This window comes from Pelophylax lessonae (assembly GCF_965119305.1).
Source record: "Pelophylax lessonae genome assembly, chromosome: 12".
Lineage (NCBI taxonomy): Eukaryota > Metazoa > Chordata > Amphibia > Anura > Ranidae > Pelophylax > Pelophylax lessonae.
The window spans coordinates 75,090,549-75,116,653 of record NC_138779.1 but is presented as its reverse complement, the minus strand read 5'-3'; the positions used below and the strand labels follow the sequence as shown (position 1 = coordinate 75,116,653).

General features: G+C 43.2%; 1 protein-coding gene across 2 annotated transcripts in view; it reads left to right on the top strand.

Moving 5' to 3' along the window:
- The window catches only part of KLHL17 (kelch like family member 17), a 126,430-nt gene that overhangs the window by 97,104 nt on the left and 3,221 nt on the right, over positions 1-26,105 (top strand). For both annotated transcript variants that reach the window (XM_082274339.1, XM_082274338.1), the window contains 3 exons: positions 4,598-4,686; positions 4,802-4,875; positions 21,610-21,791. In XM_082274339.1, the coding sequence (XP_082130465.1) occupies positions 4,598-4,686; positions 4,802-4,875; positions 21,610-21,791 (345 nt within the window). The remainder of the gene's footprint in view (positions 1-4,597; positions 4,687-4,801; positions 4,876-21,609; positions 21,792-26,105) is intronic.

Here is a 26,105-nt window from a genome sequence, read left to right as displayed (position 1 = left end):
TCACTTCTGTGATGATGGTGAGCAGTAACACTAGGCTTCGCTGCGCAACGTCCTGTAGCAATGTCCTAGAAGATTTCCAGTCAGGCTTTCTCAAGGTATACATCTATAGTAAGAGAATATTCAACTCTGGTCAAAGCTTGTTTTTATTTACTAACCTCACTTTTCTGCATAGGCAGCCTTTGAGTAAAGGTGAACTATGCCTTTAAAACCCTCCCTGTCCTGAAACAAAGACCATGCTGTACTTGAAGTGGAACTAAATCCATTGACTGAGAGGGGACAGGATAGTGATTTACAAATACCTCAATGGTGATCTCAGCATAGGAAAAAAAACGATTTAGTCTCAAGGAGTGTAAGAGGACATGTGGCCAGACAGTGAGATTAGAAGAGAGACAGTTTAACCTTAAGCTACGTAAGGGGTTTTTCACTGTAAGGGCGGTAAGAATGTGGAACTCTCTTCCACAATTGGTGGTAACGGCGGGAAGTACAGTTACTTTATAAAGACTCTTGGACATGCATCTCAAAGATCACACCATTCAGGGTTATGGGAAATGAATACGTCATTGACACACACACCGCAAAGTTTAAACCTTTATGGACTGTTGTCTTTATTCAACCTCAACTACTATGTAACTATATGATTTGACTATTTTCAATAAAGTTACATTCCGGAATGTAACTGTCACATTGGTTGTGCTCTCCACCAAACTGTCAATCGATCAAATGGCTGGTTTCATACCTAATCACGTGCATCACCATGGCAGTTAAAGATAAAACAACAGCCAAGATGGCAGCTTCCTTGGCTGAAATGATTGAAGGGTTTAGTTCCACTTGAAGACCTCTCAAGTCCTTTTGAGATTACATCCTGCACTAGATACTTTTCCTTGTCATGACAGCTAAATTATAGGACAGAGTTTTGTGCCAGTAAATGGTGGGGATTAAAGCAGACCTAAACCCATCAATTCAAAGCGGAACTTCACTCGCCTTGAATCCAGCAATGCGCCATCGCCAGAACTCCCATCCGGCCGCTGACATCTTTGCCCTGGAGTTCCAGCAGATTGAGCATTGCTATACAAGGGGGGACGGGTAGGTAAGTAGCTTTAATGCAGAAAAGGCAAAGCATGTCTCTTCTGCATTAAAAATCCTGCCTGTCCACCCATTTTAATTTTGAATTCCAAAGTTCCACTTTAATGATTTCCCAAAATATTTACATTCAAGGCATGCCATGAATGATAACTGTCACAGTTCCTTGTGCTCTGTCAAGCCATGAAATAGCTGGTATCATAACTGATCACATGCGCAGCACCATAACTGAAGATCATACAGAGGCTAAGATGGCAGCTTCTTTGGTTGTAAAGGATAAGTGGGTTTAGTTCCACTTTAATGTTGACCTGGTGAGGCTTCGAGGCCCCATGAACTTTCCGAGCCTGGGATTAATGGGGCCATACAGGAATTGATATGAAGACTAAGAGCCGGTTCACACTGGGGCGACTCAGTCTCCCCAACTTTGAGCCGCCCCGTGCGGCACGACTTCATCGCAGCTTGCAAACGACTTCTAAAATGGAAGTTAATGCAAGCCGCTCCGATGTCGCCCCGAAGTAGTGCAGGAACCTTTTTCTAAGTAGGAGCGACTTGAGTCGCCCTGATTAGAACGGTTCCATTGCACAGAATGGAGCATGACTTGTCAGGCGACCAAGTCTCCTGACAAGTCGTGGCAGTGTGAAGCGGGTCTAAAGGTCCATTTATACTACACTGTGCGGCAGCACACACATTTTTGTGCATTGCAGCACACTGCACCAGGAGTCCATTGAAAATGAATGGGCTACAATGCACAAAAATGTAATAACTGCTGGATTTTTTTGCAATGCAGTTCACCACACTTTAATGCATATTGTGTGTTGCAGTGCTTTATGATAAGGGGTAAATAAAAGCAATTGAGGTAAATTAAAGAAAAAATGGCACCGTTGCACCCCAATGCTTGTATTGTACGTTACAGCAACGCTGCTTTGGTAACAAGCCTGGACACTGGTACACTGGTAATGCTTGGCCCAACAAGCTTTCTGAGGCTTGCTGTTACATTATGTATTTTTTACCAGATCAGATGCCCTTTAATATGTAAATCCCAACCATAGCCTATTTCAATTGGTCACATTTCCTAAGTGATTACAAAACACACGTTATATCTGAGAATGGCCAAACCTTATTCCATTAAATCCCTCGTGACAAACCAACAGCCCTTTTTGTGTGGCCCTCTGCACCCCTGCAGACACTAATCTGTGTTTCCCTATTGCCCTGTTATAGCAATGATTTCTAGCAGTCTCGTGTAATATGTTTCCAGTCAATAACTGTCTTGTGAAGCATGTCCCTGGTCTCCAACAACTCCTAGAGCATGTTCAGAGTGTCTCAGAGTTTTCTGCAGTATGTTTGCAATCTCTTGTATAATGTCTGCAATCTCAGACCATCTCTTCATTATGTCTGCAGTTTCTTTTTTATCAAATCAGGTAGTACTTTTATTAAAGTTTTTTTTAACAGAGTTTGCAAAACAATCTACGGCACAGTAGAACAACTAAAATAGCAGTGCTACGTATACCAGCAGATATGCATAGCAGCAGTACACAAATGCATCCTAACACCCAAATGGCACATTATACATCGACTGGGATAAGACTGCATTATACAATGAGCACACTATTTCTATGGGTGTTGTGAATGGCCTTAGAGGGAGGCCCCTGAGGAGCAGAGAAGGGGAACAGTATTACACATGCTATAAATAACAATCAATCGCAAAGATGGGTGTTGTAAGGAGCTACATACTACCACTAAATAACTTAGTAGAGAGATAGCCAGGGGGCTGACAGGGTAGGTCTGCAGTCTCTGACCATCTTTTGTATTATGTCCACAGTCTCTGGCCATGTCTTGTATCATGTCCACAGTCTCTGGCCATGTCTTGTATCAGGTCCACAGTCTCTGGCCATGTCTTGTATCATGTCCACAGTCTCTGGCCATGTCTTGTATCAGGTCCACAATCTCTGGCCATGTCTTGTATCAGGTCCACAGTCTCTGGCCATGTCTTGTATCAGGTCCACAGTCTCTGGCCATGTCTTGTATCAGGTCCACAGTCTCTGGCCATGTCTTGTATCATGTCCACAGTCTCTGGCCATGTCTTGTATCAGGTCCACAGTCTCTGGCCATGTCTTGTATCAGGTCCACAGTCTCTGGCCATGTCTTGTATCAGGTCCACAGTCTCTGGCCATGTCTTGTATCAGGTCCACAGTCTCTGGCCATGTCTTGTATCAGGTCCACAGTCTCTGGCCATGTCTTGTATCATGTCCACAGTCTCTGGCCATGTCTTGTATCATGTCCACAGTCTCTGGCCATGTCTTGTATCAGGTCCACAGTCTCTGGCCATGTCTTGTATCAGGTCCACAGTCTCTGGCCATGTCTTGTATCATGTCCACAGTCTTTGGCCATGTCTTGTATCAGGTCCACAGTCTCTGGCCATGTCTTATATCAGGTCCACAGTCTCTGGCCATGTCTTGTATCAGGTCCACAGTCTCTGGCCATGTCTTGTATCATGTCCACAGTCTCTGGCCATGTCTTGTATCAGGTCCACAGTCTCTGGCCATGTCTTGTATCAGGTCCACAGTCTCTGGCCATGTCTTGTATCATGTCCACAGTCTTTGGCCATGTCTTGTATCATGTCCACAGTCTTTGGCCATGTCTTGTATCAGGTCCACAGTCTCTGGCCATGTCTTGTATCATGTCCACAGTCTCTGGCCATCTCTTGTATTATGTGCACAGTCTCTGGCCATGTCTTGTATTATGTCCACAGTCTCTGGCCATGTCTTGTATTATGTCCACAGTCTCTGGCCATGTCTTGTATTATGTCCACAGTCTCTGGCCATGTCTTGTATTATGTCCACAGTCTCTGGCCATGTCTTGTATCATGTCCACAGTCTTTGGCCATGTCTTGTATCATGTCCACAGTCTCTGGCCATGTCTTGTATCATGTCCACAGTCTCTGGCCATGTCTTGTATTATGTCCACAATCTCTGGCCATGTCTTGTATCATGTCCGCAGTCTCTGACCATCTCTTGTATCATCCTATTAGTCTTTGACTATATCCTGTTGTGTGTCTACTGTCTCTAAAACTCAATTTTCATTCATTTTCTGTGCAGCCCAATATTCATTCATTTTCTGTGCAGCCCTTTAAAAATGTCAGAGGCTGTGTCTGAGGTCCCCCATATCAAGAAAGTTGATCCCCACTGCATTAGATAGATCATTAGAATCTTTTAAAACTGACATGTTGGACCAGGCAGACAGTAACTGCTTTTTTGGCTGCCTGCTCAGCATGTTAATTCAGGGTTCCAGTACTTTGAATTAAGCAAAAGCATGCAGCAAGTGAATACAAAAGCTCTCAAACATTTTTTAGGTCTGTGAATCAGGAAGCCATTGTATCAGCATGGTACCCAGGGAACTAACATGTTGAAATGAAGGTTAGCAGTGATAGCCTACATAGTAGTCTCTTGACAGGTTTTCTTTTAGTGTTTAATTTTGATATCTAAATTCACAGAAAACGAACATTCTGTTTTGATTACAGTGCAGAGCGGTATGACCCTCTCACAGGAACATGGACGTCCATTGCTGCCATGAGCACCAGACGAAGATATGTCCGAGTGGCAACACTAGGTCAGCCTTGTATCTTTAACATGAAATACTCATTTGCAGATTGAAGACCCAATATATAGTCTCTGTATGGTACCTAAATCAACCAATGTATGTTTTATGTTTATGATCTTTTTAGATGGTAATCTTTATGCTGTTGGTGGCTATGACAGTTCCTCTCATTTGGCCACAGTAGAAAAATATGAACCACAGGTAAGGATCTTGTGTAAAACGTATGAGGATGCTTTCATTGTACTGGACATCATTAAGAAAATATAAGCTCCACCCCAAACCAATCTCCTTTAGACTTACCAAGAACTATGTAGTGCAAGGGCCTAACTGATTGAATATACATTGAAGAGCCTAACTGATTGAATATACATTGAAGGGAATGCTTCAGTAGATCATTGCTTATCATTGTTGGTACATAGTAAGAAAAACATACAATCAGATTGTAATGTGTATGTGACCAGTGTGCATACTTTGATTAACCCCACTAAGCCTATATTCTTCAACCAGTGACCGATTGATTTAACAGCCTGTGATAGCAAAATGAATTAATGAGCACTAATTCAAATACCATCAGGGGATGTCCTGCAGATTACACTTGGTGAGCCTTGCTCTCCCTGTGTAATCATCAGAGTTGGACAGTGCTCCTGATACAGAACAGATGGAAAAGCTGCATTCTCTCAGCGTTACCTCCAGGAATGAGCTGCACAATGCAGGAGCCAGGGGGTGGGTGCCACTTCTGCCTCCATTGCTTGTGTGTAAGGCTTTGTTCACACTAGTGTGACCTGTCCACTTTGATGCGACTTTCTTGCAACTTGAGTGCCGAAAAGTGTAAAGTTGCATTAAAGTTGCACTCAAAATGGCGCGACTGCCTAGTCACACTAGTGTGAACAGAGCCTAAAGGTCTCTGAGACTGCCATGATAAATTCAACTAGTGAGTAACTGGGTTTAGGTAAAAAAGTTATCTTATAAACTACCAACAATCATGGTACTTTACCATTTGATTATCAGGTAGAGTGGTGATAATAGGCTGGAAGTTCTTTCAACTTCTTTCACTAGTTACAATGGTAATGACTTAAATGAATGCAAGTGTTTAGGGTCCTTATTTTAACAGCTGCATTCTTCCCATTCACCCCTTCTAAGGTCTATCAGCATTTGTTTTGATAACTGGTCAAGCCACAAACCAAGGTATTTAACTGGTAACATGATGAGTGCAGTTTTGTTTTCCCGTTGGCCTCCAGTGCTTGCTGCTCATTAAGTGTCCAGCAGGGGGAGACCTTTCCTACTTTACAGGATCCAGTTTATTAGCTGCAGCCTCACAGATTTCCCATTCTTGTTTTTTTCTTACTTCTTTGCCAGCAATTAGGTGTTTTGGACCTTGGAGAGTACACCCCGAAAGCTTGTCATGAAAATTTGGATGTTAGTGCAAGTATCATGGACAGTACTCAGTAGTTTTTGTTGCTGGCAATATAAATTATTCTATTCTAAATCATGACTGCCACAATAGGAAAACAAAGATAGAAATAATGCAAATGACAAGAAGGAAAAATGCTTTCACAAGTTTTAATTCTGACTTTTATTTTTACCAATTTTCTTGGCCTTTTTTTTTTTCTTTAATAAAATCTAGTTTTACACTCTAGTACAGGGGTTTCCAAACTTTCTAAACAAAGGGTCAATGTACTGTACTTCATACTTAAGGGGGGGGGGGGGACAGACTGAGGGTATTGGGAGTAGAAAAGGTCCCGACGTTTGTGGGAATAAACAATGCCCCATCACTGGTGTCAGTGGGAGGAATAGCACCCCATCGTTGGTGTCATGGGAAGAAATTGGGCCCCATTGTTGGTGTCCTTAGGAGGAATTCTGCCCCATCTTTAGTGTCATTGGGAGGAATTCTGCCACATTGTTGGTATTAGTGGATGAAAATATTTCCTCAAGGCCCAGATAAAAGCAAGCAAAAGGACCACATCTGGCCCCTTGGCCACAGTTTGGATATCACTGCTCTAGCAGACAGTATCAATCAACAGTGTATCAATCAATGAATATTACGTACACCCACAATCTTATTTTTCACAATTAATTTAAAGTAGAATCCATAAGTTTTATAATATACAATATATTATACAATAATAGCCATGTCCACATTCAGGGGGATTAGCTACAGTTCAATGGGCTGTAAACTTAACAATGTTGCGCACAGTGGACACCGCAACATTAAGATCTCTGGAGATGGACTTGTAACCTTGAGATTGTCCATGCTTTTCCATATATTTTGTTCTTAAATCCTCAGACAAGTTTTTGCTGCTCTTTCTCTTTTCCATGCTCTGTGTGGCACACAGAGACACACAACAGAAAGTTTTAGTACATTTTTCACAATTTTAACTGGTTTCTGGTGTGATTTCTATGTTGTCAGCACCTGTTATCTGATACAAGTGACTTTGATTACAAATTACAGGAGCATCACAAACTTGGAATGCAATTATTTCTTACAATTTTGAGAAGGTGTCAATCATTTTGTCCAGTTAATGTTTGGAGTTTTGCATGGAATGTGTCAGATTGTGCTTATTGTTTCTCCACTTTTATATGTCATGCCAATACAAACAAATGAAGTAAACATCAGAATGACTAAACATTTGTAAATGCAACAATTTTCAGGGCAAAGTGGTTCATTATCTGACAGAAGTGCAGGGGTGCCAATATTTTTGGCCATGACTGTAGCCTTTTATTTTTATACAGTACATTTGTTAAAATGTGTTGTATCAGATTTATTTAATAAATGTGAAAAATATATTCTAGCTAGTGTAGATGTGACATGCTGTTCAAATTGATTGGCTGATGATCTTTTGGTGCAAGTATCTGATGGTGACAACAGGCAGCCTGTACCAGGATAGGGCGATTTTTTTTTTTTTTTTTTTTTTTTTTTATACTAGATCTATTTGGCATTCGCTGTTGTTTCCCCCAGCACTAGACCGGTGGCTGAGGTTCCTTCTACTGGTCCTTAAGGGCTCATTTACATTATACTTGCATTAAAATCTCATGAAAAGGCACAGATTTGCTGTGTATAGCTATGCATTGAGATCAGTTGTTATGTGCGTTTTCATCAGTTTTTTGCACTTTGACAACAGTTAACATGTGTTTTCTTTCACATGTTTGTACCCTATATCCATCAGTATCATAGGCGTGCGCACAGGGTGTGCCGGGTGTGCCTGGGCACACCCTAATCACCTAGGGCATATTAGCATTATCGCTCTGTTTGCCAGTGAGGAGATGGGAAAGATCTCCCTCGGACCTGCTCTGCCATAAGAGACGTGCCACACACTTCTATTTCACTTTGCCAGCAGGGAGAGTAATGTACCGGGGCCATATACATGTAGGCAAACACATGCATGTGTATTTAAACTTTGGGGTGCACACCCTAATGCAATAGGCTGCGCACACCTATGATCAGTATCATTTTTTGTTTGTGTTTTTTGGGGTGCGTTTCATTTATGCATGTTTGTGTGCATTGCAGAAAAATGCAGACATGCTGTAGATTTCCACACAACTTTGCACTACACATGAGATCAGTATTTTAGTGTGACCAGGACACATAGAAAATAATAGTTTTCCTTGATTGTGCCCTTGCGCACCTGCATTTTTTCTAGTGCAGGAAAACGGAAGTCTCTGCACATAGTGTGAACAAACCCGAAATGTGAATTGCCAAAATGCATACAGGGGGCAGCCTTCTTACCCAGATGTTCTGCTTTTCAACCAGTCCTTATTGTAGTGCTTGCAGGCCTCCTAGTTGCTAGAAAATCCCAGTTTGCCAGTACCATGGTGTTTTGCTTGTCTTTAGGCATTTCAATGTATGTGTGTGATGTTGATGGTCAGGGATATTCCCGATTCCACCTACCTACAGATTTGAGGATATACCATCATGCTAGTGAGGACTTCTGGACTTTTTTTTTTCATTTCTGAGCCCTCCCTTCACAATGCCTCTGCACTGCCACTTCTCTCCAGGCCCACTCCAGGAAATGCCTTCTGTGAGTCTTCGGTCCCACCTAACAGACTCTATGGGATAAAAGATATAGGAAAATGGAACAAGAGCAACTACCCCCTCCCCCTGCTATGTGTAAGGTACCCTGCAATGCTGTAGTACCACTGGGTATTGGATGCACATTACTCACTACCCCTGCCTTCCTAAAAAGCAGTTCTCAGTACCAGTCGATATACCCGAGGGCTATCACTTGGTGAACATGTCTAGCTTAGTGCATATGCCTACCATAGTTTGGTCAGCAATTGCACAGGATATTTGCAGGTCCTACAACAAGTATCAGGGCATCTAATTGTATTGCTTTTTTTTTTGTTTGTTTGTTTTTTTAATATTCAGTTTAATTCTTTGGAATGAACAAGGATGCCATGCTGCTTGGCTTTAGTTGCCTGTTCAGCGGTATACAGAAAACCAAAAATGCCAGAAGCCATAGGGTGCTTGGGTGGTCGTCACTAACAGCGCACTGTTTATCTTTTAATTATAAAGAGGGAATTTCATAAATGTACAGGTATAGTTAAAAAAAAAAAAAAAATCTAGACATGTTAACAGTGATTTACTTTACATAGGTTTTCAGAATATTGTGCGGATGGGTAATAAATGAACTGCATAATACTGATAAAATGTATTTTTATCAAGGATGTCACAACACCAACAACCTTGGAAATGCCTGTGATAAATGGATAATAAAAAAGGAATTTTGGTAACTATTTACTTAACTTTTATCTTGCATCCCAGCTTATCAAATATCGAATCATTTGATCTGGGATGGAACTACCCCCAGACAATTAGCTGCTGGCGACTATGCCTGATATATGTCTGGAAATAGGCATATGGCTGAATGTATGTGTTAAGTCTTTGGAATGGCTGGTTAATGATGGTACTATGTACATATTTATATATGTTCCAAATATAGACTGACTTCTCAAGTGCCATCATCTTGTCTCTCATGGGACTACCCTACTTCTACACTTTACTTTGCCATTAGCAAGCAGTGCGCTCACTGCATACTTTATTAATACGATGTATAAATTATCTTCCTTTGGAATTCTGTGCCAATTTAACAATCTGTTTGAAATGTTAACTGTCAGGAATAAATAGCCCCAGCCAAAATGTAGCTGATATTTTACATTGTATTACTAATGAAAGAGTCTCTTCTGTCTGGAAAGGTTTTGTTCAAAATGTAGACTATGGTATATGCATGTTATTATCAGCATTTTGAATCCGTGACCTTGGTTCCCTTGCTGATGTCTAATGGGGATGCCTCTTGAGAATGTCTAAATTACCAATGCTACAAACAGGTGGCATTAATTGTTCCTACAATGGTTCCTAAGTATGCTGTGACCAGGAAGCCTTATTGCACCTGTAGTAATGTTGTAAAACACTGGGTTGTGACGTAGCCCTAAAGTGTATGCCAAGCCCAAACTTTTTATGTTAATCGGTAAAGTACAGGACACAGGCTGGGTATTCATAGACCCTGGGTTATAGGCGAGTCTGCCCTTTTTTAAATTATACATGTTGTTTTTGTTTTTTTGTTAACTTTTTGACTGAATATAGTTCTATGTTTGTCCCAAGCCTGTTTGAATCCACCTACTGTTCCAAGCATCAACTACCCTCTCTGTAAAATAAAACTTTCTAAGATTCGTTTTCAACTTTCCTCCTCCTACTTTGAGGTCATATCCCCATGTTCTTGATCTTGGCTTCATTTTAAAAATACTGCCCTCCTGAACCTTATTCACCCCTTTAATGTATTTAAAGGTTTCAGTCACGTCTCCCCTTTCCCTGATTTCCTTCAAACTATACATTTTAAGTTCCTCAAGTCTTTCCTGATATGTTTCATCTCTCAGACAGACCTTTCACCATTTTTGTTACCCATCTCCAGACTCGCTCTCTCTCATCAAAATCTTTTTGTGTGCGAGGTCTCCCAAATTGAAGACAGTATTATAAGGGAATTAGAGCCTTCTTCCTCCTGCTGGTGGCCCCTCTAGTGTCTTCAGGTGATTGGACGCTGGCAGGCTTTTACGTACATACTCTCCGGGCATCCCCTCTTTAACCCTACCCCACTTCACAAGACTTAAGTTTTTTGCTAGTGTCCTAAAGTGGTTGTAAAGTCTGATGGTTTATTACCTTAAAGTGAATGTAAACCCTCACATATACCCAGTGAAGTAAAACAGCCTCAGATGATACATAAAAATTAAACAAATCTCCCTACATACTTTTTTTTTTGTAAATCTTTTGTCTTCAGCTTTCTACACTATTTAGAAAGTGAACATCATGTTAGAAATGTTTCTTTCTGTTCCAGCACTGGGTGTGGAGTCTTGGCATACACTGTGTGACAGCTGATTGGAGGAAATACACCACCCTCCCCCTCCACATAGGCAGAGGAAGGAAGAAACATGCAGAGCTGTGCTGTGAATTGACAAGCTCTCTGCTAATCTATCTCTATGAACCCACCCCGACAGAAATTTCCAGCTGCTTTTTTCTCCTGTGCCAGGACTTGTCATAACAGAGGAACAGAGCAGCAGAAAGACATGGGAGTTAGGGCTTTGGAGAGGGATAAGTAAACACTAAACACTACAGATATATGTGCCCAGGTCAGATTTCATGAATGGGGTTTACATCCATATTAATGCATTCTAAGCATTAAGTTAAAAACCTTCTGCATGCAGCTCTCCCCAGCCCCCTTATACTTTTCGGAGCATGGTCTTGATCAAACCCATTGCACAGAGCAGATAAGTATAACATGTTTGTTATTATTCAAAATTACAAGTTGATCCTTTACAATCACTAAAAGGTGATGGACCTCTTCTGCCTTACGGAGAAATCACTCTTAGCCTAAAGTGCAACTAATGGGCAAAGCTTTTTTTTTTTGGTTTTGGCTAGAGTGGAGAGGGATTAAAACACCTGTCAGTTCTCATTGCTGTCTGTGCTCATGTTAAGGAGATTCGCTATTCGTATTTGTCCTCAAGACTCTAACAAAGTGCAGCTTAACCACAAATGTCACCACAAAACCTTTAGGCCTCATGCACACGGGGCGTTTTTACAGCTTTTTTCGTTTTTTTTGCAATTTAAAAATGCCTTTCCATGTTATTCTATGGCCCCAAGCTGTAATTGGCATAGCCGCATACAACGTTAAGCCATGTCAGACAGTTTTTTTTTTTCAAAATCAATGGTTCCTTATGGGAGCCTATTGATTTGAATGGAAGTCGGATCATGATTATCCGACTCGTAGTGCGACTTGTGCTCTGTGGATCTTGAAGGGGAACTCCACGCCAAAATGAAGAAAAAAAAAAACAGGCCCTTTCAGTCTGCTATGGATCTTGAAAGGAAACCCCACTCCAAAATAAAAAGTAAAAAAAAAAACGTGGGACTCTGCACCCCCCCACCCTAAAGCACCTTGTCCCCATGTTGATGGGGACAAAGCCCTCTTAACAACTATTCTGGACAGTGGTTTTGGGGGGCTTATTGGAATATGGATGCCCCCTGTAATAAGGGGGCCCCCAGATCCTGCCCCCCCCCCACCTATGTGAATGAGTATGGGGTACATTATACCCCTACCTATTCACCCCAAAAAGACAGTGTAGTGTATAAAATGACGAGACTTTTTGAGAAGTCCTTTATTAGACCTACCGGGCTGCATGCTCGGATAAGGGTCTGATATGGTCTTTTGGGGGGGAGGGAAACCCCTCCCCCCCCCCCCCGCCAAATTTATTTTTATTTTTTTCATTTTTTGGTTGGTCTGCACTTTGTTAGTGTGTTCATTTGTAATAATTTGTGATTGAACGCACTTTGACTGTTAAGAATTTTTGGGCTGGCGCAGAGGTTTTTTCTTGTTTTGTTCTCTCTATTTGTCCTGTTTACCATTATCATTGAAAGTGAAAGTAAAAGAAAATCCCAAATTTTGGGTTGTCCCCAGAAAAGTATTCGAGGGGAAATCTTCCAATGGGGATACTAGTTCTGGTGACCTGGGGGTCCCCAAGGAATTTTCTTAATTTGCAGGAATTTACGCTCACCTCCTGTTTTGCTATGAGACAGGAAGTGAAGAGAAATCTCCATAATGGGTCAAATGGTGGAAAAACAAAAACTTGAAAGAGGTTATAACCCTCCCTTGTTTTTTCCAAAATGAAAAAAAAAAAGTTTTGCCTAAAGTTCTACTTTAAAGCGGAGTTCCGGACACAAAATTGACATAGTCGATTTTGGGCCATCCGCTTGCTTCTAGTCACCTGAAAAAGAAATGGATAATTATGATTTTTTTTTTTTTTTTTTTTACTAAATATACTCACCTTCCTTCCACTTCCTCCCTCTGCGGCCGCGGCCCGCGTCGTCACTTCCTCTTTGCATTGATTCCTGGGAGCTGAACGTCATCGCTCCCAGGAATCCATGCGCCTGCACCGGCCCCGCTCGTCACTTCTGGTGCGGCGCCTCATTCCCTGCTAAACAGCTTCTGGGCATGCCCAGAAGCTGTGGAGGGATGACGCGCCCGCACCGGAAGTGATGAGCGGGGCCGGTGCAGGCGCATTCTGGGAGAAGAGGACGCACTGGCTTCAGCTGCCCACACCCGAGATGGCAGCGCTGGAGAAGAAATTTTCAAGGTAAGTATTTCTTCTAAAAAGTAATTGCGAATCGGGACAGATCAGAGGCTATCCATTGTGGAATGTACTAGCCCTGACTGTCCCGGGGGTATTTTCATTGAAAATTTTTTTTGTGGCCGGAACTCCGCTTTAAGTAGACTATTCATTTTTTTTCTTCGGATTTTTCAATCAACATGTCTTCTCAAACCACAGTAGAAGCAGTTCATCTGGATCAGGGCAACCTTGGTAAAACCTTGGAGACCAGACCCGAACCCCACGCAATGAGAATGGCCTGTAATGTTGCTTTGGTCACTGGATCTTGCATGGGCACTCACTATAGCACTTTGTGCAACTCGAATAGTTAGCTGAAGGGTACTAAAACTTATTTCCTAATTTTGGATAGAGTAGAGAGGTGTTTAAAACGCACTATTGGGTTTTAAAGCGATCTTGGACACCCTTAAAGAGAATTTTCTTCACTTCCTGTCCTAAAATATAATTTTTACCTAACAAAGTAAAACTCTCCAACAGCAGCATAGACAGACATAAAAAAATATGTACATGTTGTTTTTAGGAAAGTAGGGGAAGGCTAGATCCTCTGTCAGGTTTGTATTTCAATGCCCCTAATGTACATTTTCCCTCACTTCCTTTCTTGTGAAACCACTGTGGACTAGATAGAAAGTGAGTTAAAATCTCTGCAACAGCTCCATATAAAAGTAAAAACCAGACAGGGTGCTTTATTCCTCCACTGTATTTAATACAAAAAAGTTTTTGGGCTAGACACACTTTGAGCAGGGGGACTACCATGCCATTTTTTTTTTTGCCGAAAACAGAAGACCATTAAAAAAATAACTGATTCGGCTAGTGTGTATTACAAGAACTTATCTTGAGGAAATGGTTATATAAAATCCTCCTGGGTATAAACTACAATGCAACTTCAAATCCAATTATAAAACATTTAAAATAATCTAAAAAGCTCGCTATCAATACTAATACAATTAAAATACAGTATGTAAAACCACATGCGGTCAACATGCATTTTTCTGTCTAATCCTACAAACACAGATCTCCTTTTAATATTTTTATGGATTCCACTTCCCACAGTTATGAATTCTACTTCTAGAATCCATAACAAATATCAAAGAAGAAGATATCAATAATCTGTGTTTGTAGAATTAGATAGGAACACCGACTGCATGGATTTAAAAGTATGTGACCCCAATTGCTAAATTCGTTTTAATATACCAATGTTCTTTCAAAAGCTTTTCCCTATATTTTTAAAACTGCAGTTTTTTTTTTTTTTTTTAAATAAACTTTATTGAAAATTTTTTTGCAATTAACAAAGTAGCAGAAAGTTCAGTAAACAAACTCAAATGAGCAAATATATACTGCAGTTAAACCAGATATCCAGAGTACCAGTAAAATCTAGTAAAATCAAATCCGATGGCAAGAGGGACTGGGATAGGATATCATGTGGAGAGGGGGTAGGGGTGAAGGGGGGAGGTGTGGGGCGGAGAGAGAGATTAGGGTAAAGGTAGGCTGGTAAAAAGAGGAAGGGGGAAAGAGAGAGAGAGAGGGAGAGAGAGGGAGGGAAACCTATGAGAAAATATATGGGAGGCACGTTCACGTCTGGAGAAAAAACAATATATAGCATAAACATTATATGTCTTAGTTCACCGTGTATAGATAAAGAGGCATGAACAGCATTCCCAGAGACACTCTGCATCAAAAGGGGAAAGTACCGGTGCACGGAAAGGCGCACCCGCACCATAAGACACGGCAGTGGTGGGGCACTCAATCTAAAGTACCTAGCAGTGAAAGACAATTGTTTGTAAGGTCAACTCAGACTCGAAGAGGGGAAATGTTCAAGGGCTATAGCACATTAACCGAAAGGCATTGCGGAATGGCAAGTGTAGAGAGTCGGGTAGGCGTACAGGAAATGGATGAAAACTTGGGGGAAGATGCGTGAAAAAGAGAGTCAATCCAGGATGAGCAGGAGAACGTTGGGTATGTAATAGAGATATAGGTGTCCCATGTCATGTAGAATTTACGAGTAAGGCCAGTGAAAATCCGAGCATCGATGGAGTCTCTATTGAGAAGCTTCGCAAGTTCTGAAGTAACTTCTTGAAGGGTAGGAGGGCTGTAATTTATCCAGTTACGAAGTATGGCTCTCCTGGCTATCATGTATAGAGTTGCCAGCCATGCTTTATTTGCAGCAAGAATTGCAGATTGGGAATTGTCAAAACCCAGTGATCGTCCATCTAGATAGCCAAATAGTAGTAGAAGTGGGTGTCCAGTTGGAATAAGACCTGTGATCCGTTGGGCAAACAGTTCCACCTCTATCCAGAATTTTGAGGTGACGGGACAGGACCAAAACCTGTGGGATAAAGTTGGTCTGTTCTTCAAGCACCATGCACATTGCTGTGGAGCATTAGCGGTAGGTGAAAAAGTAAAGGGAGCATATGCCCGGTGAACTATTTTCAGTTGCTGTTCCTTCCAGAACTCATTTGCGATGATTGAGCATGTTGACCTGTACCCTGCCAGAATGCAGGATGGAAGGTTTGAAAAGTGGAAGTCTTTTTCCCAGGGTGATGTAAGAGGCATTGCTTTTTGCAGAAGCCGGTGACGTTGGAGTGGCTTGTATATGTTTGAAATGCTCGGCTTGGGAATGCTAACGAGGGTATCCAATAGAGAAGGTTTGAGGCTCTTGGCGATATCTCGGCAGAGATGGGTAGCAAAATCAGTGGCCTGATGAACATGAAGAAAGTCAGCAAGCGGAATGTTGAACTTCGAACAGATCTCCTGTAGCGGGAGAGGGCGGCCCGAGGACGTATCAAACAGTTGGGCAAAGTTCCTGAGGTTGTGTGAAGGCCAGCGCAAGTATGCAGCATATTGGAGAGGTTGATGGAACAGAGGGTGGCCTACTATGGGCAGGTATCTTGTAATTTTGGGAGATAGGGTGAGAAATTTACACGTTTCTCTCCAAGCAATTATAGTGTCTCTGAGGAGCAGATTGTTTTTGAGTGCAGCAGGCAAAGAGGAAAGGGAGCAGTGCAGGAGGGCTCCCAGGGTAAATGGAGCAACCATTTGCTTTTCAATGTCATAATTAGAGAAGTGGGAGTGGCCTGACACCCAATCCAAACCTATTCGGAGAAGACAGGCTATATTATAAAGTCTGATGTCGGGGATGTTCGCCCCACCCCCACCCCTTGGTAAAAACAATTTTTTGAGGGCTATTCGAGGTCGCTTCCCTCTCCAGAGGAACTTTTGGAGTGATTGATATAAGAGTTGTGTATCTTTGTGTTTTAACAATAGTGGGATCGTTTGTAAAGGGTAAAGGAGTTTTGGAAAGCACATCATCTTGAAGAGATGACACCTACCCAGCAAAGACAAAGGCAACCCAGACCACGCTTCCAACTTTTTGGTGATGTCCCTAAGTACCGGCGGAAAGTTCAAAGTACATATAGAAGAGGGGGTTTTACCTATGTTAATTCCAAGGTATTTGATGTGGCTTTTGGCGATCTTAAATACTGACTCTGACTCCCAGGAGGTGGGATCGATCTGTCCAAGAGGTAATATTTTGCTCTTGGAAAAATTAATTTTCAAACCCGCGCAGGAGCGAAAGGTGTTGAAGATGTTGTGGATCAGAGGGATGTCCTTGGCCGGATCCGAGGTAAAGATGAGGATATCATCTGCAAACATGGCCGACCCCACCTCCTGAGCTCCCACTCGTACCCCATGGAGACCAGGGTGGGATGTCAATATTCGGGATAACGGCTCAATGGCCAAATTAAACAACAGGGGAGATAGGGGGCATCCCTGACGAGTTCCCTTGAAAAGGGAAAAAGATGGAGATGGGTGGCCATTCGTGATGACCGTGGCAGTAGGGGCAGAATACATGGATTGTATGAGATGCAGAAAAGGCCCTTCGAAGCCCAATCTCTCCAACACTTTAAGGAGCCATGTGAAGTTGACATTGTCGAAGGCCTTCTCTGCATGTAGCGTGATAATGGCCATGTCAAGTAGTGGATTTGTTTTCGCCATTTCCAGTACAGATAAGACTTTCCTGATGTTAGAGGTCGCCGAGCGTCCTTTTGTGAACCCTGCTTGGGCTGGGTGGATAATGCTCGGCATAATTTTCGCCAGTCTGTTAGCAATGATTTTTGAGAGTATTTTGGAATCTAAGTTTAAAAGGGAGATGGGTCGGTAGGAACCCGGTTCCAAGGGATCTTTGCCCGGTTTGGGAATCAGTTTAATATGGGCTTGGAAGCCCGAGGGCAAGTATGGATCACCATCTAAGATCTTTTGATAAACCGAGGTCAAAGTCGGGGAGATTACGTCCGAGGTAAGTTTAAAAAAATCTGAGGTGTACCCGTCCGGGCCAGGTGCTTTGCCAGGGGATAAAGTGTGGATAGTGGCAGAAACTTCTGCAAGTGTGATCGGGGCATTAAGGTCAGATAAGGCTGTAGGGTCTATCCTGGGGAGCGAAACCCCATCCAGGAAAGCATTTGCTTTCTGTAGGTCGATGTGGTCTCGACCATAAAGAGAGGAGTAGAAGTCATGCATCGCTTGGGAGATGTCCTCCCGCGATGTACAGATCTCGCCTCTAGAGTTCTTGATTGAAGCAATGTGCGTTGGGGTGTATTGAGTTTTACAAAGCTGTGCCAGCAATTTCCCCGATTTATTGCCAAATTTATGTAATGCAAGGTCCCGAAGAGAATGACGGAAACATTCGGACATTTCTGCCCAGTGGTCAAAGTCCTGTTTAGCCTTCTTCCACTCGGTTCTGTGAGTAGCGGTATTCGAACGAGAAAGGTTTACTTGTGCTCGTCGTAATGCGTCGCTGGCTTGGCAAAGATGGGCAGAGGTCTTACGTTTATAAGCCGTACTAAAGGCGATGATGTGGCCTCGCAGCACTGCTTTTCCCGTTTCCCATAGGAGAGCCGGGTCATGTGTATGTTGAGCGTTGTCGCTCAAAAAGTCTGTCCAGACTTTTTTTAGCAGGGACTGCAATTCTACGTTGTTGGCCAGGAAGGAGGGGAACCGCCAGATTCTAGTGGTGTTGGGTGATTGGTAGTCAGAGAACAGAAGAGATACTGGAGCGTGGTCTGAAATCGCCATATCCCCAATGAGGGGATTGGATGACCTCTGGAGGAAGAAGTGATTGCAAAAAAAATAGTCAATGCGAGATAAACTGTCGTGGGGGTGGGAAAAGAAGGTATACTCCCTGCCTAATGGGTTGGCTTGACGCCAGACATCAGTTAGGTCTAGAGATGCCGCAAAATCAGGTAGGTATAGCGGCTGGGACTGATGGGGGGACGGTTTGCCCTTGTCCTTAGATCTGTCTTCTAGGGTATCCATTACCGAATTGAAGTCCCCCCCCACCAATAGAGGTAGATGAACCATGGGGGCTAAGGAGGAGGTAAGTGATTGAAAGTACGATTTGGAGGGTGAATTTGGGGCGTACACATTTGCTACAACTAGCGTGGTGTCCCTAATCTTGAGTGTCAAAGTCAGCAACCTGCCCTCGGTATCCGCCTCCTCCGCCACAATTTCACAAGGTAGGGCTTTATTAATCAGCGTGATAACTCCCGCCTTATGATTTACTGCCGCTGAACCGCGTACCTGTCCTACCCATAGTTTTTTCATACGATGGAAATCTGAAGTCGGTAAGTGGGTTTCCTGCAAAATAGCGATATCCGCCTTAAGTCTTTTCAAATGACGTAGTATTGCCATTCTCTTGTGAGGGGACCTGAGCCCTTTGGTGTTCCATGATATTATTTTAACATCAAGGAGGATCAAATAGAAGGGGAGTACATAGTGGTTCTATTAGTAAGAGTAGAGGGAGGGGGGAGTCTGTGAAATGTAAATGTGTAGGTTGAGTGCCTAGCGGAGAAGCAGTGCCTGTCTTCTGCCGAGATAGATGTAGATAGGTATTCCCAAGAAGGAGTAAACATGTAGATACAATATACCGTGATAGAAGTACAAAAAAACATACCAAAGAAGTCTGGGACTTCGCTTTCTTCCTGACAAGCTGCATCTCACCAGCACGGCGTTACCGGATCGAGCAGACACTAGCCCAGCTCCCACGACGCCACCCTCTTGTGGGTGAATCAGGAGTCGCAGGGTCCCATGTCTGAAAATGACATGATCGCTGAGGCCTCCACCTAACCAAAGTAGCAAACCTTCTGGTAGTAAGAGTGGCGCCAGTGAGGCTTGGCCGGTAAGGCTGAGTGAGGGGAGATGCTGGTTGCAACCAGGAGTGACATAAGAAAAGAAGACATTAAAACATTGAACCAATACAGCAATAAATCAATAAAACAACAGGAATGAACCTCAGTTTTTCCCTTGCTTGGTATTAGAGCCGTGTGAAAACTTTGGATAAACCGCAATAACCCCCTAGGGGGGGACATATAAAGAAAGAAAAACTCTGCCCTGGCAATGATAACTCAGGAGCCTGGTGCAGAGTAGGGATCACCCGGGCATATTCCCAAAGACTTAACTATATACCTGGGGGGTAGTGGAGCAAAAGTGTTGCAACCGACCAACTCATATGAAAGAGAGTAGATTGTGCTGTTAGCGCTTCCGGTCTCCATTAGAATTATGCGCGTATCTTGCCCTTTTAGAGGAATCCTTTCGTGGACCACGTGTGTCCCTGGCGCCCAAGAACGGGGAGACTGGAGAGGACTCTTGGGTCTCCATAGCCATTTGCATGTGTGCTTGAAGGAAGTCAGAAGCCTCGTCAGGATGCGTGAAAGATTTAGAGTCTCCCGCTGGTGTATTAAATCGCAAGATCGCTGGGTAGGCCAAAGTAAATTTAATACCCTTGTGGTATAGTGCGGAACAAAGTGGCTGGAATGCTTTTCGTCGCCTTGCGACGTCTTGTGAATAATCCGCAAACAATAACAATTTGTGGCCTTCCAATTGCAGCGCTTTGGCATTGCGGTACGATTTGAGAATGGCATTCCTGTCAGCATAGTTTAAGAAACGCACGATCACTGGGCGCGGTGTGCGCCTATCATTCGAAGGTGAACCCAGTCTATGTGCCCTTTCTACTGTGCATGGCGTTGTAATCCCCAACGCCTGGGGGATGCGGTTAGAGCACATGTCAGGCAGGGCAGCAGCAGTGAAAGACTCTGGGATTCCTATGATTCGCAGATTATTCCTGCGTGAGCGATTCTCGAGATCTTCCAGCTTGTCCAATATGTATTGCTGAGTCTGTGCCGTTTTTTGGTCATTGGAGAGATTCGATTGAACCTCATCCTCCACTTCAGAGAGCCTGTGCTCTAAGTCTGTGAGCCTCCGAGCTTGTTCCCCCACCTCCCTGCGTATCTGTGTGATGCCGTCCGTGACAGCTTTGTCCACTGCAGCCGTGATGGTGGGAAGCAGCAGAGCAGCTACTGCCTGGGCTATGCGGGTATACTGATCTTCCGAACAAGGGAGAGCTGCGGACATCGGTGCCGGGGGGGGCGGGGAACCCGCGAGGTGCTGTGCAGCTGCCGCGGCCATATTGTCTGCTGGTGCGGCGGGAGGATCCGCATCCGAGCGGGTCTCTCCTGGGCTCGGAGCGCCGTGGATGACAAATCGGTCCATACCTGGGATGTCCCCTGAGGATTAGGAGGTGGAAGGGGTGCAAGCCTCTGGTCCCGGGAGCTGGTAAGCCGATGTTTTAAGCAGGTGTGTCCGGAGCCGCCGTTGCAACCGCCTAGCTCATCAGGCGCCGGAACCGGAAGTTAAAACTGCAGTTTTTAATAAACAATGTTGAGTGATCCTGCCATAAAAGTTCCTTCAGGCACTTCCTGGAATATAGATGACATTGCTTTGTCCCTATCTTCCAATCGTACGCCCACATTTCACCCTGTCACATGGGTCCAATAGCCACTGCAAGCAGCAGTTGCAACACACTGCATCGGCATGGTCTACTGTTGTCACTATTGGCAAACCCTCCCTGAGAAATATCATACAGCCATCGTTGGAGTGATACACTGTGCTTTTTCAAATGAAATTTTAAGTTAGGGTTTACATCTGCTTTAAAAATGGTATATACTGCCGTGTGTGCATGTTAACTGCGTGTGTCTTCTTTATAAAGTTTTTACCTGTAAGAAGTATTTATAGCAACATTTTTAGATAATTTTGAGATTCTCTTATGGCTAGGTTTGAATAAAGTTGAATAGCACATTATAATTCTAGTGGAATTTTTGAAACAAGTTATAAATAATGGGAGTTTGGTTTACAAATCCACTCCCAAAGGTTAGGGAAAAGAAGAGCTAATTATTTGGCCTATTTTTATTAATTTAGGCAATCCCTTTCTTTCCTTAAACTTTTTCTTTTTATTCTTTTTTGCAGATAAACACTTGGACCCCGATTGCTAACATGTTAAGCCGCCGTAGCAGTGCTGGGGTGGCTGTGCTAGAGGGAATGCTGTATGTAGCAGGAGGAAATGATGGCACAAGCTGTCTGAATTCCGTGGAGAGATATAACCCAAAGGCAAACACATGGGAGAGTGTGGCACCAATGAACATTAGGAGGTAATATGGTCTGAAGGAATTGTGCAATATAACATCCACATTGATACTGTACATTTCTTACATTATCTGTTATTTGCCCCAAATCAACGCAAAAGTCATAATTGCTTTGTATCATTTAGAGGATTCGATGGAGGTTACTGGCTACCCTTATCCATATTCACCCTTTAGGATTGCATCAAAGAGAGGAGTCTCATGGTTACACAAGCACTCATTATGTTCATGAGATGATTTTCTGCCCTCAGATAACCTCCAGCTGGGAGATTGGTGCTGCCACAGGGGAGGGGTGATTTCTGTAACCCCCTGCTGGATAGCCTCAGGAGATTGTGTAATGAGAAACAATCCATTTCCACTAGAGAATGCTTTACACAGTAATCTATTTAGCAGTCATTTAAGTAGCTGGCTCGCTTAAGCCTGATACACACGGTCTGAACGGCTGGCTTCTGTCGAACTAACATGCTGGAAAACCAGTATTTGATCGGCATCCAATCAGCGCAGACAGCCAATGCATGCCAGCGCTAACCAGCGTGTTCTGGCAAGGGGGGCAATCCCTCTGTCAGAACACAATAGCTCAGCAGGGAGATCGATATAATAACATTGCATAGTTAGATACACTGAGCTCCTCCCAAGCTCCTCTGTCTGTTTGCTATTTTGTTCAGCCTGCTGGGTTGAATGAAAAACTACTAATAGTGTGTACCAGGCTTTAAAGAAGTTCAGGATTCACAAAAATAAACATTTATACTCACCTAGGTGGATGCAGCATCGATCTGATGCTGCATCTGATGCTGCATCTGTTCCCTGCCGCCTTGGTAGTGAGAACTGAGTGATCAAACACTGCTGGTCACTCAGTTCTCCCCCCTCTGCTCTGAGCAGAGAGCCAGGACTGTCAGTTAGTGTCTCTCTGCTCTCCCCTCCAGCGCTGGACTGTGGAGAGGGAGGGAGGGGCTGGCTCAGGCTCTCAGTGGATTGCTGAGAGACTGAGCCAGCTGCCAGTCCAGACTTCTGGACGGATACTGACCATATGGTCAAGATCTTTTCAGAGCCTGGACCGGCTCTGTGACATCAGCCGACAGTGGACTTCAGCCCCCTGTAAGCTGAAAACGGATCACAGGAGTGCAGAATAAACTGCAGTCCTGTGATCCATAGGAGAAGCATGGCCAAAAAAAGCTTTGGCCATACTTCCCCATTTAACTTTGCTCATTCAGGGCAAAGTGACAGGTTCTTTTGATATGCCACCGATATACACACTGGGGTTGGTTTACTAAAACAGGAGAGTGCAAAATGTAATGCAGCTCTGCATGGTTTTTGTCAAAGCTTAATTGAACAAGCTGAAGTTAGAAGCGGATTGGCTACCTTGCACAGCTGCACCAGATTTTGGACTCACCAGTTTTAGTAAATCAACCACACTGATGCTTACCTTCTCCATGCTACCCCACTATTCTGTTCATTAGTCAGAGCTCAGAGTCTTATTCCTATATAAACCCATGATCATCTGTGTCCAAGCTTATGCAGGGTTAATGACTTTGCCCCTGTTTACAGCTGATGGTGTTCGGGCCTGGTGATTGGCTACTAAGGTCTGTGCACTGCATCCAGGAAACAAGGAGAGAAAGCCACATGTTCTCCCAAACCCACGAGTGCAAGATATCTTTTAAGGGTTACAACAGACAAATGATTGGCAGGGAGCGCTCAGAGGTGGGTGACAGGTACTTTTTAGGTGCAGTGTCACAAAAGTGAACCTGTCGCTGGCAGCAGATCACCAGGAACCGAATCACTAAATGTTCCAGCAGTTTTACTCCCTCATTGTAACTTTGCTGAATCTCCCTTGTTAAAGTGGGGACGTCATAGAAGTTGGTGATTGCTTTCAGCGGCCCTTTTGCTGGTAATGTGCTGCCAGCGACATGATCACTAATACTGTTGCTCACATATTGACCACAACTTTCTCAGTCAAGATCTGGTCTGCCTATTCCTACCCCCACCCCTTTTCAGCAGGTTGTAAGATATAGAATAACACTTGTAAAAAAAGAGGCAAGAGCTCCACCTACTAGCTAAAAAAATACAAAATATTAATATACAATATTTTATATTTATCTGCCTTGGAAAAAAAAAGTAACATTTTTCCTTATCCTTACCTTTTAACAAGTAAATCAAGAAAATATTTACAAAACTGCTATATTCAGATGCATCTCAAAAATTAGAATATCGTCAAAAAGGTAATTTATTTCAGTAATTCAAAAAGTTAAACTCCTATATTATATAGATTAATTACACGCAGGGTGATATATTTCAAGCATTTCCTTCTTTTAATTTTGATGATTATGGCTTACAGCTAGTGAAAACCCAAAATTCAGCATCTCAGAAAATTTGAATATTGTGAAAAAGTTCAATATTGTAAGCTCATGGTGTCACACTCTCATCAGCTAATTAACTCAAAACACCTGTAAAGGTTTCCTGAGCCTTTAAATGGCCTCTCAGCCAGGTTCAGTAGGTAACACAATCATGGGGAAGATGTTGAAAGTTGAAGATCTTGAAAGTTGTCCAGTAGACAGTCATTGACACCCTCCACAAGGGAGGGTAAGTCACATAAGGTAATTTCTTAAAAAGCTGGCTGTTCTCAGTGCTGTATCCAAGCATATTAATGGAAAGTTGAGTGGAAGGAAAAAGTGTGGTAGAAAACTGCAGCCTTAAGAGGATTGTAAAGCAAAGGCCATTCAAGAATTTGGGGGAGATTCACAAGGAGTGACTACGACTGGTGTCACCCCACACAGACATATCCGGAACAGGGGCTACAACTGTCACATTCCTTGTGTCAAGCTACTCCTGAACCAGAGACAACATCAGAGGTGTCTTACCTTGGCTAAGGAGGAAAAGGTCTGGACTGTTGCTCAGTGCTGCAAAGTCCTTTTTTCAGATTAAAGTAAATTTTGCATTTAATTTGGAAATCAAGATCCCAGATTCTGGAGAAGGAGTGGGGAGGCACAGAATCCAAGTTGCACGAGGTCCAGTGTGAAGTTTCCACAGTCTGTGATGATTTGGGGAACCATGTCATCTGCTGGTGTTGGTCCACTGTGTTTTATCAAGTCTAAGTCAGTGCAGCCCTCTACCAAGGCATTCTAGAGCACTTCATGCTTCCATCTGCTGGCCAGCTTTATGGAGATGCTGATTTCATTTTCCAGCAGGACTTGGGACCTGCCTACACTGCCAAAAGTACCAATACCTGGTTTAATGATCATGTTATCACTGTGTTTGATTGGCCAGCCATCTCGCCTGACCAAAACCCCATAGAGAATCTGTGGGGTATTGTCAAGAGAAAGATAAGAGACAGCAGACCCAACAATGCAGACGAGCTGAAGGCCTCTATCAAAGCAACCTGGGCTTCCATAACACCTCAGCAGTGCAACAGGCTGATCGCCTCATGCCACGCCACACTGATGCAGTAGTTCATGCAAAAGGAGCCCCGGCCAAGTATTGAGTACATACTGTACTGTACATGGACATACTTTTCAGTAAGCCAACATTTCTCTATTAAAAATCATTTTTCTATTGGTCTTGTGTAATCAAATTTTCTGAGATACCGAATTTTGGGTTTTCACTAACTGCAAGCCATAATCCTCAAAATGAAAAGAAAGAAATGCTTGAAATATATCACTCTGTGTGTAATGAATCTATATAATTTAAATTTTACTTTTTCAACTATTTGAATTACTGAAAAAAAAATGAACTTTTTGATGATATTCTAATTTTGAGATGCACCTGTATTCTTTTTAGGCTAGTTTCCTACCAATAGGCCAACAATGTGCTAAAAAAGCATGACTTTTTCTGATGCAGCATACCACAACGATGGTGCATTACCATGCATTGTGGTGCGCTTCAACACAGCTGTATTGTTTGAATGTGTTGGGTTGCCATTTGGAATACATGGCCCTACAACACACTAAAATGTACATGGTGCTATACCATGTATTGCAGTAACATGTGTGCAGAGGTGTGAAGCTAGTCTTAAAGTGGTTGTAAAGCCTCAAGGTTTTTCACCTTCTTACCTGAGCTTTATCCAATCCAACGAGCGCAACCGCTCCAGCCCACTGCTGTCAATACAATGCAGGGACGCGGGGCCGGGTCCTGCTGTCTGTCAATGAATGCAGCAGCGGGACTCGGTAGCAAGCCCGCACGGTGCCCCCAGGGGGCACCCAATGAAAAGGAGGGGCCTGGAGTGCCGGCCGGGCACCCCAGAAGAAGAGGATCAGGGCTGTTCTGTGCAAAACCATTGTGCAGAGTAGGTAAGCATAGGCATGTTTTGTTATTTTTATTTTTTAAAGAACA